We start from the raw sequence: 13,613 nt of genomic DNA on the forward strand, positions 1-13,613 counted from the left end.
CTCTCCTGGAGGCACTGGCTCACACTGTGCTGTCGGCCACACTCTGGTGCTTTGCCCAAATCCACTTTCTTCCTGTGAGCCTACGGACAGTGGGTGTTGCCAGACTATTTAACCCAGTACGAGCTAACCCTGATGTCCACACATGCCCAGTTTCCAGCAGGAATGGCTGGATAGCAATCGGGCATACGGGGGTTGTTGACTCCATTTTTTTTCTTCCTCGCTAATGAAAGATCATTGAGGCCAATTTTAGTGCCAACCCCAGCTGCTTCTTCTTAGGCAGTCCCTCGGAACCGAGGATGACTTGGCCAACCCCAACTAACTGCCCTTGGTCCAGCTGCCTGCTCTGGTTGATGCACTCTGGGTGGTGTACTTGCACACTGATCGATGTGTCCCTTTAAATTGAAGTAGAAAGGGCTTTAATGTTATATTTTCCTGCTGGGTATTGAGATGAACTCTCCTCCCCTGCCATACCAGAGAGTCTCAGTTGGTGCTGTGTTTGGTGTTTATATGGCACCAGTTCTATAAAAATCCTAACCTGTGTCTGACCGGTATTCCAGGGTGCTGCTCAATATTATGTACCTGATGGTGGAGATCATGCGCAGGGAGGTGGAGGATGACAAACCAGAGTGGAGTACGGCGAGAGATGGATTCCGGACTGAACTGAGTGAGTATGGTCAATTCCCCCCCCCCCCCCCCCGGTGGGAATTAATCGACTAACCTGACTTTCCGTCCGCTTTATAGCTTTCACTTTTTTTATAGTCAGAAAGCCTTGCATTTCTATACAGCGCCTTTCACGACCCCAGGACGTCCCAAAGTGCTTTACGGCCAATGAGGTACTTGTAGTCGCCATTGTAAAGAGCCGGCACAGGCACGATGGGCCGAATGGCCTCCTTCTGGGCTGCAAGATTCTATGAACTATTAGATAAACCAGCACAGCGGCAGCATCCCATTGGCAGCAATGAACTGGATCCCCATTTAGTGCGTCTGCCCCCCTGAACCATCAGTGGAAGCTCAGTGCAAGGTTATCCGAAAGTATCAGTGGTGCAGAAGGTGGCCGGGGGTGGGGAGAGAGGGGGAGAGTGTGCATGATAACAATGAATTTTATGCACATTTCTGTTGTGTATGTAATATGTATGTTACGGTGGACAATTTCCTATTCGCGTACCGTAATGCTGCACATACGGTGACCAACCAGGCCCCCACCGTCATGTTCTTTAATAGAAGGTTAAGGTCTCGCCTTGAATTGCTCAGACCAAACATCCGGAGAGATGTGGAAAACCGAGTATTTCGTAGGGCTCCTGACAGACAGACACGGAGCTTCGAGGTGGGGCAGCAAGTGTTGGCCCGTGATTATAGAAATGAAAAGTGGCGGTCTGGTACGATAAAGGCCCGCCAGGGACCTTTGATGTACACAGTGGATACAGGGGACGGCATAATCAGACGACATGCTGATCAACTTGTGGAGTCCAGAAACCCAACTGATTCACTACCTCAAACGTCTCAGCACATTGCTACAGCGGAATCCCTGCCCAGCTCGTCGATTAGCGGGTAATCCCACACAGAGAGACACCAAGGCCCGATCGGTCTTCACCTATGTCCGGTGTGCAGCGTCCCCAGCGGGATTACTGTGTAACCCGGCCGTGACCGGATGCCACCTGGTTGGTCTTCCGAATTATACTGCGAACCACAAGCCCCACAACCCCCAAGTTTGGACCCAAGGAGTTACTATGGATAGATTATAAATGATTCAAACCAAACGAAATGGTTCAGGTTGATCAAAGATAGATTCCTTTTATTACACCCTCAAATGACAATCCCTACTCTTCTCGCCTACGGCAGAACGAATAGGTGACCGTGGACACTCGTTTATAACTTTAGACTCAAATACCCACCCTGTTGGTTACGCCGAACCAACCCCTTCCCAGAATCTAAGCCTAGATAAGGGGAAAAACCCCTTCGAACTAAACCCCTCTCCCGGTTTGGTCAGAATCCACACTTGGAAACCTCCTCACACACATACCCGTGTTAGCCTGCGTCTTGGACACTTGCAGTTCCTCGGCTGCAACGTGAGCGGTCCTGGGGATTTCTAGAGGTGTATGCTGAATATACACCGACTCGAGATCAGGCCATTTTAGACTGGGTATTGTGCAATGAGAAGGGACTTATCACCAATCTTCTTGTACGAGGCCCCTTGGGTCAGAGCGATCATAATATGATCGAGCTCTCAGTCGAGATGGAGAGTGAGGAAATTGAATCAGAGACTAAGGTCCAGAACTTAAATAAAGGGAATTACGAGGGTATGAGACGGGAATTGGGTAAGATTGATTGGGTGGTGTTTCTGGGGGGATTGACAGTGGATAGACAATGGCAAGCATTCAAAGATAGAATGGAAGAATTCCAGAACATGTTTATACCGGTTTGGCATAAAAATAAACCTAAAAAGGTGACTCAACCGTGGATAACGAGGGAAATTAGGGACAGCATAAAATCAAAAAAAGGGCATATCAACTGGCAAAAAAAAGCACCAGACCGGAAGATTGGGGGCAGTACAGGATACAGCAGAAGAGGACAAAGGGATTAATCAGGAAGGGGAAAATAGAATACGAAAGTAAACTTGCAGCAAAAATAAAGACAGACTGCAAAAGCTTTTATCGGTATATCAGGAGGAAAAGACTGGTAAAATCCCAAGTCGGTCCCCTGCAGTCCGATTCGGGAGAATATATAATGGAGAATAAGGAAATGGCAGACCAATTAAACTCATACTTTGGTTCTGTATTCACAAAGGAGGACACAAATAACCTCCCAGGAATATCGGCAAACATAGGGACTAATGAGAGGGAGGAGCTGACAGAAATTAGTATCTCTAGGGATATGGTGTTGGGTAAGTTGAGGGGACTGAAGGCCGACAAATCCCCGGGGCCTGATAAACTACATCCTAGGGTACTTAAGGAGGTGGCCCTGGAGATAGCAGATGCTCTAAGGATCATCTTCCGGAACTCCATTGACTCGGGAACAGTACCCGTGGATTGGAGGGTAGCTAATGTTACCCCAATATTTAAAAAGGGGGGTAGAGAGAAAGCAGGGAATTATAGACCAGTAAGCCTTACATCGGTTGTGGGCAAAATGCTAGAGTCCATTATTAAGGATAAAATAGCGGAGCACTTGACAAATAGGGAAAGGATCGGACAGAGTCAACATGGATTTACAAAGGGTAAATCGTGTTTGACTAATCTGCTGGAATTTTTTGAGGAAGTAACTGGTAAAATAGATGGGGGAGAGCCAGTGGATGTGGTGTACCTTGACTTCCAGAAAGCCTTCGATAAGGTTCCACACAAAAGATTGTCATGCAAAATTAAGGCTCATGGGATTGGGGGCAAAGTATTAACGTGGATAGAGAACTGGCTGGCGGATAGAAAACAGAGAGTTGGAATAAACGGCTCGTTTTCAGAGTGGCAGGCAGTGACCAGCGGGGTGCCGCAAGGATCTGTCCTGGGACCCCAGCTGTTCACAATATATATAAATGATCTGGATCAGGGAATTGGATGCAATATTTCCAAATTCGCTGACGACACTAAACTAGGAGGAGGGGTGGGCTCTGATGAGGATGTCAGGAGGCTACAGTGCGATTTGGACAGGTTGGGGGAATGGGCGGATACGTGGCAGATGCACTATAATGTGGATAAATGCGAGGTTATCCACTTTGGGGGTAAAAACAGGAGGGTAGATTATTATCTAAATGGCAATAGATTGGGAGATGGGGAAGTGCAGAGGGACCTGGGTGTTCTTGTGCACCAGTCACTGAAGGAGAGCATGCAGGTGCAACAGGCGATTAAGAAGGCAAATGGTATGTTGGCCTTCATATCAAGGGGGTTCGAGTATAGGAATAGGGATACCTTACTACAGCTGTACAAGGTGCTGGTGAGACCGCATCTGGAGTATTGTGTACAGTTTTGGTCGCCCCATCTGCGGAAGGATGTTCTTGCCATGGAAAGAGTGCAACGGCGATTCACCAGGCTGATACCTGGAATGGCGGGAATGACCTACGAAGAGAGATTAAATAGTTTGGGCTTGTACTCACTGGAGTTTAGAAGATTGAGAGGGGATCTCATCGAAACATATAAAATTATGGCAGGCCTGGACAGGCTGAATTCAGAGAGAATGTTTCCAATGGCCAGGGAGCACAGAACCAGGGGCCACAGTCTAAAAATAGCGGGCAAATCATTTAAAACAGAGATGAGGAAGAATTTCTTCACTCAAAGAGTGGTGAGCCTGTGGAATTCCCTGCCACAGAGGGCTGTGAAGGCTAATTCAATAAATATTTTCAAGAGAGAATTGGATATATTTCTGAAGGCTAAGGGGATTAAGGGTTACGGAGAAAAGGCGGGGACGGGGTACTGAACTGGTAAGATCAGCTATGATCTCAGACGAGGATCAGCCATGATCTCATTGAATGGCGGAGCAGGCTCGAAGGGCCGAATGGCCTACTCCTGTTCCTATCTCTATGTTCTATGAATATAATTATCCGCCCCTGTCGTTGATTCACGCGGTCCCGGCTCCGTTCGACTTCAGAGACAAAACCGTGCCTGACAGGCATGCGATGAGGCCTAGAGAGTTACGTTCAGGCGGTACAATGAGGCACTCACTTTGGACGTTCCTGGAGAGTTGGCGGACGCGTAGTTACGCGGAGAACCCCGTTACAGATGGTAGAGAAAAGCAGGCACGCAGCAGCCAAAAAGCCCTGCATCCCCAAAGTTCAGCATGTTTATACCTCGTGTAATACACAAAACCTGCTGGCCGATTCCTGGTTACCATGATCACAGAGATACTAGTTGGTTTACCTGGTGATGTCTCTTGTCCTGGATTGGTAATCTTGAAGAAAAAAATGTTAGGCTGTTATTGTAGATGAGCAGTACTCAAATTGCTAACTGTTTAAGCTCTTGACTGCTCCTTCATTGAAAGAATCCAGAGGTGTTACTTTTGACCTCCAAACCTCATTGTCCATGGAGCCGGGATGTCTGGATGGACAAAGGGTGGTTTTCCCCAAATCTCTCAAGTTTGAATATGAAAAGGCTCCTGCCTTTCATGACGTCAGCGTTGAGACAGGTCCCATGGCAACCCAAAAGACAGACAGTTCATCTTCACAGAAACCAACAGGCAGTCCCTTTTTAAAGTCCAAAAGTCCAAACTCCATTTTTAAAATGCAGCCCATGTGCGTCTCCATTTTAAAAGGGTACATATCCATTTTAAAAGTCCAAAAATCCTTGAGGCACATGCACCCAATACAATACAATACAATACACCCACTGATGTTGGCACCGGCCAAACCCTACAGGAGACACTCGATGTTTTCAAAGGGAGACTGGATAGGCACTTGAGGGAAATAAACTTGCAGGGCTACGGGGATAGAGCGGGGGAATGGGACTGACTGGATTGCTCTACAGAGAGCCGGCACAGACTCGATGGGCCGAATGGCCTCCTTCTGTGGCGTTATGACCCTGACTATGAATCTGTGACACTGATGAAGGGGATACACATCTGAAACAGCAATGACCTGCCCTTTCACTCCCCACAGTCACTGATTGAGCTGCTGTGTTCCCAGCATTTTCTAGTGTTCTTAAATTTCAGATTTCCAGTATTTACTGCTTGTCTTTTTTTATATAATGTTTCCACAAATGCTGTGTATCGAGAGAGAGAGATGAGAAACTGTGTCAGCTGGTTTAAAAATAAATGCAAGGTGCTCACTGCAGGGATCTAGTCCAGTTCCATCAGTTGTCAAATGAGTGATGCACTGAATTTTATGTCTGATAAAAGTTCTATTCTCTGAGGTATTGACCCAGAAATTCGTATAGAGAATTTGGGAAGACATAACCAGGGCACAGCGAGACCAAAACTAGGGGCCATAAATATAAATAGTCACTAATAAATCCAATAAAGAATTCTGGAGAAACTTCTTTACTCGGAGAGTGGTTAGAATGTGGAACTCGCTACCACAAGGAGTAGTTGAGGTGAATAGCATAGATGCATTTAAGGGGAATCTAGATAAGCACATGAGGGAGAAAGGAATAGAAGGATATGCTGACAGGGTGGGAGGAGGCTCACGTGGAGTATAAACACCGTCTATTCGGCCGTAGAGGCCTTGTTAGCTGAGTCCTGTCCTCTCCTCGGCGTGATCCAGACTTCCAGCAGGCGTCACAGGATGGTGAGCTGATATCTGCCTCTACCCCACCTCGCAAAGCAGGTGAGGATGCCTTTCCATCGCTGCTCTTGTCTTTGGGCAATTGCACGGGATGTAACCGAATATCAGGATGGTTCAGGTGTGAACTTCATAGGGATTCGCACCTCTCTCCGTCCTTCTGAAATCTCCCACTCCCAACTACCCTGTGAGCCTCCAGATGAAACAGAGCAATTGTTGCAGTTGTCGTGTGAATGGAGTTTGTAATTAGAGCGAGTTTCGTCTGGGGTGACCCAGACTATTTCTCAGATTGTTCACAAGGTAAATAACGTGTGCCCTGTGTTGTGGGAGGGAGTTTGTAATTGGAATGGTAAATGGAGTTGAGGTGCTGACCAGCCATGATCTAATTGCAAGCTCAAGGGGCTGAATGGCCTCCTCCTCTACCTATGACTGGGTTTAGTGCGGGCTGACCCAGACTGTTTCTCAGGTAGTTCATGTGCTAAATGAAGTGCGTCCTGTGTTGATTCATTGCATCCTGTTCCTTAGGTTCCCCAGTGTATAATGGTGAGCCCTTTACAGTTCTCCTCTTCTCTCTTGTCAATAAGTTCTGCAGTGGGTACGCTCCACACTGCCCCATTAAGAAGGTGTTGCTGCTCCTTTGGAAGACAGTTCTGGTAGGTCACATTGCAGTTTCCTTTATGCTTATTTTTTAAAACTTCTTTCAAGTTTTTTTAATCCAGTCTCAGGATGTGGGCGTCGCTGGCAAGGCCAGCATTTATTGTCCATCCCTAATTGTCCTTGAGAAGGTGGGGGTGAGCCGCCTTGAACCGCTGCAGTCCGTGTGGTGAAGGTACTCCCACAGTGCTGCTAGGGAGGGAGTTCCAGGATTTTGACCCAGCGACGATGAAGGAACGGCGATATACTTCCAAGTCAGGATGGTGTGTGACTTGGAGGGGAACTTGGAAGTGATGGTGGGCGCCTGCTGCCCCTGTCCTCCTAGGCGGTAGAGGCCGCGGGTTTGAGAGGTGCTGCCGCAGAACCCTCTGCGAGTTGCTGCAGTGCATCCTGTGGATAGTACACACTGCAGCCACCTATTCCCTCCTCCCCGCCTCCCCCCAGCCAAAGTGGGATAACTTCACATTTCACCACATTATATTCCATTTGCCATGTTCTTGCCCACTCACTTAGCCTGTTTATATCCCCTTGAAACCTCCTTGCATCCTCCTCACAACTTACATTCCCACCCAGTTTGGTATAGTCAGCAAACTTGGATATATTACATTTGGTCCCCTCATCCAAATCATTGCTGTAGATTGTGAATAGCTGAGGCCCAAGCACTGATCCTTGGGGTTCCCCATTAGTTACAGCCTGCCAACTCGAAAATGACCCGTTTATTCCTACTCTGTTTTCTGTCCGTTAACCAATCCTCAATCCATGCTAGTATATTACCCCCAATCCCTTGAGCCCTAATTTAGTTTAATAACCTCTTGTGCGGCACCTTATCGAATGCCTTCTGAAAATCCAAATACAGTACACCACATCCACTGGTTCCCCCTTATCTATTCTGCTAGTTACAACCTCAAAAAACTCCAACAGATTTCTCAAACACGATTTCCCTTTCATAAATCCGTGTTGCCTCTGCCCAATCCTATTATTATTTTCTAAGTGCCCTGTTACCACGTCCTTAATAATAGATTTTCCCTACTACTGATGTCAGGCTAACTGGTCTGTAGTTCCCTGTTTTCTCTCTCCCTCCTTTCTTAAATAGTGGGGTTACATTTGCTACCTTCTAATCTGCAGGAACCGTTCTAGAATCAGTGGAATTTTGGAAGATAACCAGTGCAACCACTATCTCTATAGCCACCTCTTTCAAAACCCTAGGATGTAGGCGGCTGTTACTTGGGTGTTATTGGATGGATTCAGTCATTTAGTTAACAACTTTTCTTTGTTTCCAGTTCTGTCTCGGAGGGTTTGAGGAACTCCAGGATCTAAAGGTAGAGAAGCGAGTGAAGCTGGGCCTTCCTCCGCTGCCGGAGAACAGTATCCAGGTGATGCGAACCCTGCGAGCAGCCTCTCCCCCGGCCTCGGCCATGGACATCCTGGAGCAGCAGCAGAAGCGAGGTCGCAGGGGCAGGAGGGTAAGATCCACCTCCAGAGCTGCTGGTCCTCTCTGTGATTCATGGGAACCAGGAGGAGGCCATGCAGCCCCTCGAGCCGTATTCGCCCATTCAGTTAGATTATAGCTGATCTGTACCTTAACTCTATCTACCCGCCTTGGTTCCATATCCCTTAATACATTACCCAACAAAAATCTATCGATCTCGGTCTTAAATGGGGGTGGGGTGGGGCCTCTGATGGACGGACAGTCGGGGGTGGGGGAGGCGCTGACTGACAGTCGGAGGGATGCACAGATGATGTTCATAGCATATGTTAGCCATCAGGTGTCACTGACAGGTTCTCGTGAAGCAGGACAGCCTGGATATCTACGGTGAGAGGGACGAGGCTCGGGAGGAGGACGACGAGGTCGATGATGGTGACGCTGGGATTGAGGGAGAAGTGGATCCGTTGGAGAGAGAGGCACTGATCCAGCCCCTGCCCTCCCCCCGACTGCCTCCAGAGAGAGTATTCTTCCCCCGGTGCCTGCCCTGGGCCCCGAAAGTCAGGTCTGTATAGATCAGTGTAACTCATTGGCTCCATCTGTCAAACGTGTTTTATTTTTAACATGTTTTTGTCTGATTGTCTGAAGAACATTCGCCTTCTCCCCTCACTGCTCAGTGGTTCCCCGAAGGTGTATATCCCACAGCGAAAAGGGGCTGGTCAGCTTGTTCCCAGTCACCGCAGAATGTTCCGCTGACTGAGCACTGCAGCATCCCAGGGGATTATCCCGTATCCATCCTTCCCTTCCCTCCCATCCTCGGTGGATCCTTTCCCCCACGTACAGATATCCTCGAGACCCCACTCGATCTCTGCTCGGTGATCCTCGCCCCCACGTACAGATATCTCCCGAGAACACCGCTCGGTGATCCTCTCCCCCCACGTACAGATATCCCCCGAGAACCCCGCTCGGTGATCCTCTCCCCCACGTACAGATATCCCCGAGACCCCACTCGATCTCTGCTCGGTGATCCTCTCCCCCACGTACAGATATCCCCGAGACCCCACTCGATCTCCGCTCGGTGATCCTCTCCCCCACGTACAGATATCCCCGAGACCCCACTCGATCTCTGCTCGGTGATCCTCTTCCCCCACGTACAGATATCCCCAAGACCCCACTCGATCTCTGCTCGGTGACCGTCTGTTCTCATTTTCCCCCCCCCCACCCCACACTTGGACACGGTGAAGTATCTCGAAGACGTTGCTCCTATTAAATGTTTGATTTGCTTCCATTGGAATGTGCTGCTGCTGTTTATAATAAGCGGAGAACGTGCAGTGTAACGCCGTATCACCTCCTATGTGAATGCGATTCTCAGTTCTGGTCTTCTCGCACCGACAGGGAGAAGGACATTGAAGATTTCCTGGAAGTCAGCAGATGCAAGTTCATCGGATTCACACTGGGGAAGTGAGTGGTAAAGCAGCGAGACCTCAGCGTGTGTGTATATCTGGTATATTGAGTTCGGGGGCCGCCATGATAGGGAGGATATTAGAACCATGGAAAGTGTACGGTGAAGATTCATTTGAATGATACCAGGAATGAGGTTATAGTTATGAAGAAAGGCTTGAGAGATGGGGCAATTTTTTATTGGAACAGTGAAGCTTAAAGGGGATCTAATAGAGGTTTCCAAAACTCTTAAAAATTTTGAGATGGTAAACCGTGAAAGATTGTTTACATTGGTTTGAAAATCGATAGCTTGGAGGTGCAGACTGAGGATCATCAGTAAAAGAATGAAGGAACAAATTAAGAGTTTCTCTGCAATCAGTAAAACATTATTTAAAATTGAATTTTATTGGAACAGAAAGAAGATTAGTGGATAGAGAGAAAAGACAGGAAGGTGAGATTAGAGTAGAGAGGACCAGTTGATGAGCTAGCACTTGTGCGATGGGTCAAATGGCCTGCTGCTGTAAAGTTATTTGTATGATTATGATTCTACGCTGTGTATAACCTGCTCCGTTGTCCTGCATGTAACTCACTACCAAATATCACGTGTATATATTTATAGTGAACAGGATCAACTTCACCAATCTTTAAACCCAAAAGGAAAAGTGATCCAACCATGGCTAACAAAAGAAATTAAAGCTAGTATTAAGTCAGAAGAGGAAGCTTCTAAAGTTGCCAGAAAAATCAGTCAACCTGAGGATTGGGATCTTTTAGAAATCAGCAAAGGGGGACTAAAAGTCAATAAATCCCAAGGACCGGATGACCTACATCCTAGGGTTTTGAAAGAGGTGGCCATTGGGATAGTGGACACATTAGTTGTCACCTTCCAAAGTTCTATAGATTCTGGAACGGTTCCTGCAGTTAGGAGGATAGCAAATGTAACCCCACTATTTAAGAAAGGAGGGGGAGAGAAAATGGGGAACTGCAGACCTGTTAGCCTCATTAGTAGTTGGGAAAATGCTGGAATCTATTATAAAGGATACAATAACTGGGCACTTAGAAACTAATAGTAAGATTGGGCAGAGTCAACATGGATTGGACCTATCAAGCCCTGTAATAATTTTGTATGCTTCAATGAGATCCCCTCTCATTCTTCTGAATTCTATTGGAGTTCTCTGCGGATGTAACTAGTGAAGTAGACAAAGGGGAACCGGTAGAGGTGGTGTATCTGGATTTTCAGAAGGCCTTTGATAAGGTCCCACACAAGAGGTTGGTGAACAAAATTAGGGCACATGGAATTGGGGGTAATATACTAGCATGGATTGAGATTTGGTTAACAGACAGAAAACAAAGAGTAGGGATAAACTGGTCTTTTTCAGGATGGCAGACTGTGACTAGTGGGGTATCGCAAGGATCGGTGCTTGGGCTCCAGCTATTCACAATCTATATGAATGATTTGGATGAGGTGACTAAATGTAACTGACATAATAAAGACTCACTATGCACTTGGTTGTATATAAAGCAAGGCTTTAATTGGCTTGTAACAAAACATGGAGGTCTAGTTAGTAGCCACTAGCTTCCTGTTTCCAGACTGTCTCTGGCCAAGCTGGGCCCACGCCCTAATATTTATACTCCTCAGGCAGCGCCCTCAGCTGGCCGTTCAGTAGTACTTCCTTGTAGAAGTTTCGATTTATGACAGTAACATTTCCAAATTTGCTGATTATACAAAGCTAGGTGGCAGTGTCAGTTGTGAAGAGGCTGTGAAGAGGCTTCAGGGGGATCTCGACAGGCTCAGTGAGTGGGCGAGAACATGGCAGATGGAATATAATGTGGATAAATGTGAAGTTATCCACTTTGGTAGAAAAACAGAAAGGCAGAGTATTTCATAATTGGTGAAAGATTGGGGAATGCAGATGCTCAAAGGGACCTGGGTGTCCTTGTACATGAGTCACTGAAAGTGAATGTGCAGGTGCAGCAAGCCATTAGGAAGGCAAATGGTATGCTGGCCTTCATTAGAAGAGGATTTGAGTACAGGAGTGAAGAAGTCTTACTCCAATTATATAGGGCCTTGTTGAGAGCACACCTGGAGTACTGTGTACAATTTTGGTCTCCTTACCTAAGGAAGGATATACTTGCCATAGAGGGAGTGCAACGAAGGTTCACGCGATTGATTCCTGTCTTGTGAGAAGAGATTGAGTAAACTAGGCCTGTATTCTCTTGAATTCAGAAGAATGAGAGGGGATTTCATTGAAGCATACAAAATTATTATAGGGCTTGATGGGATGGATGTTGGGAGAATGTTTCCCTTGGCTGGGGAGTCTAGAACCTGGAGCCACAGCCTCAGGATAAAGGGTAGACCATTCAGGACTGAGATGAGAAGAAATTTCTTCACAGAGAGTGGTGAATCTTTGGAATTCTCTACCCCAGAGGGCTGTGGAGGCTCGGTCATTGGGTATATTCAAAATCGAAGTCGATAGATTTCTGACTAGTAAGGGCATCAAGGGATATGGCGATAGGGCCGGTGAATGGAGTTGAGGCAGAAGATCAGCCATGATCTCATTGAATGGCGGAGCAGGCTCGAAGGGCCGAATGGCCTACTCCTGCTCCTATTTCTTGTGTTGTTCACTCGTTGATTTAAAATGTTCATGTGCTTTATCTGTTTCCAGCGACACCGATACTCTAGTGGGTTTGCCCAGGCCCATCCACGAAAGTGTAAAAACCCTGAAACAGGTAGGAGAGCAAATGCTAACACAATCCTTCCGAATCATGCAGAGTTTTTATTTCTTTAAAATATTTTTGTGTATGTGTGTTTTTTTTTAGCGAAACAAAAATAAGCAATGCTGTTTTTTAAAAAAAAAAAAAACACGCCGCATGTCAGTCAGCACCTGGCAGAGAAAGATCAGGATGACGATTTAGGAGGAGACCCTTCATCGGAACTGCAGACATCTTCTCTGTTTCCTGATGAAGGGCTCTATACCGGAAGCCTTTTCTCTCTCTCCGCTGCTGATATTGGGATCCCTATCGGAGGAACTAAAAATGGACTAAACGATTGCTTGCTGGAAGGACTCACTGGAGAAGATACCAATAATCAACCCACCCATTAGTGGAGGCTCTATGGCTAAACTTACTGATGCCAACCGACTTCACTTGCCTGGCGATCGAATACAGGCTGAAAACCAGCCAATGGTGCGGGGAGGATGGTGCATGTACCTGGGGGTGCTGAGTCAGACTGGGGCTGAAATCTAGAAAATGCTGACGCTCCTCATGAGCAAGTCGCTGAATGCAGGGAAGCAACGTGCTAATTAGTTTCAAAAAAAGATGACTAGAGAAAACTAGGAAGACACAACCCCATTAATCCTGGATTGGTAAAATGACGGGAATCCATCAGCAAACTAAGATCGCCAGCACAGCGCCTAATTGCCTCGAATGAATCTAGAGTTTTTTCCTCCACTATCCTGCCTGGGAAGACCATCTTCCTGATGGAGGAAAAAAAACTCTAGAATCATTCGAGGCAATTCGACGCTGTGTTGGTGATCTTAGTTTTCTGTGGAAGGTTGAGCTAGATGGAATTAATGGCCTCCCTTGTCTCTACTTATCTTTGTTGTTCTGGTGATTTTTTTTTTCGTGCTCAAGGGAAATTAAACGTTTTTTTTAATTTTTCATTTTTGTCACCTGTGTCCACACCAAGCTCTCTCTCACGAGGCCCAGCGCTGGTTAGATGCTTCTCTTGGTCTGTGTTTTGTCTGTGACAAGTTTCCACATTCCGACCCCGGTATTTTTAGGTCCTATATTGTTTATAGGCAGGGAGTTTCAGAAGATTTCTCATTTAAGCATAGTCTGTATATCTCCCTCTCCTCTCCCTTTCTCCCCCCCCCCCCCGCCTGCGCTCGTCTCTTTTCTCCCCCC

General features: G+C 46.9%; 1 protein-coding gene across 8 annotated transcripts in view; it reads left to right on the forward strand.

The window, feature by feature from the left end:
* Positions 1-13,613, forward strand: part of strip2 (striatin interacting protein 2) — a 75,150-nt gene that overhangs the window by 11,792 nt on the left and 49,745 nt on the right. For 7 of the 8 annotated variants that reach the window (XM_086010627.1, XM_086010623.1, XM_086010626.1 and 4 more), the window contains 6 exons: positions 558-664; positions 6,719-6,846; positions 8,128-8,310; positions 8,627-8,835; positions 9,666-9,731; positions 12,374-12,437. In XM_086010627.1, the coding sequence (XP_085866753.1) occupies positions 558-664; positions 6,719-6,846; positions 8,128-8,310; positions 8,627-8,835; positions 9,666-9,731; positions 12,374-12,437 (757 nt within the window). The remainder of the gene's footprint in view (positions 1-557; positions 665-6,718; positions 6,847-8,127; positions 8,311-8,626; positions 8,836-9,665; positions 9,732-12,373; positions 12,438-13,613) is intronic. The other variant, XM_086010624.1, reaches the window with a different exon arrangement.

This window comes from Somniosus microcephalus, chromosome 17, assembly GCF_052327205.1.
Source record: "Somniosus microcephalus isolate GS21.2 chromosome 17, FLI_Smic_1.0, whole genome shotgun sequence".
NCBI lineage: Eukaryota > Metazoa > Chordata > Chondrichthyes > Squaliformes > Somniosidae > Somniosus > Somniosus microcephalus.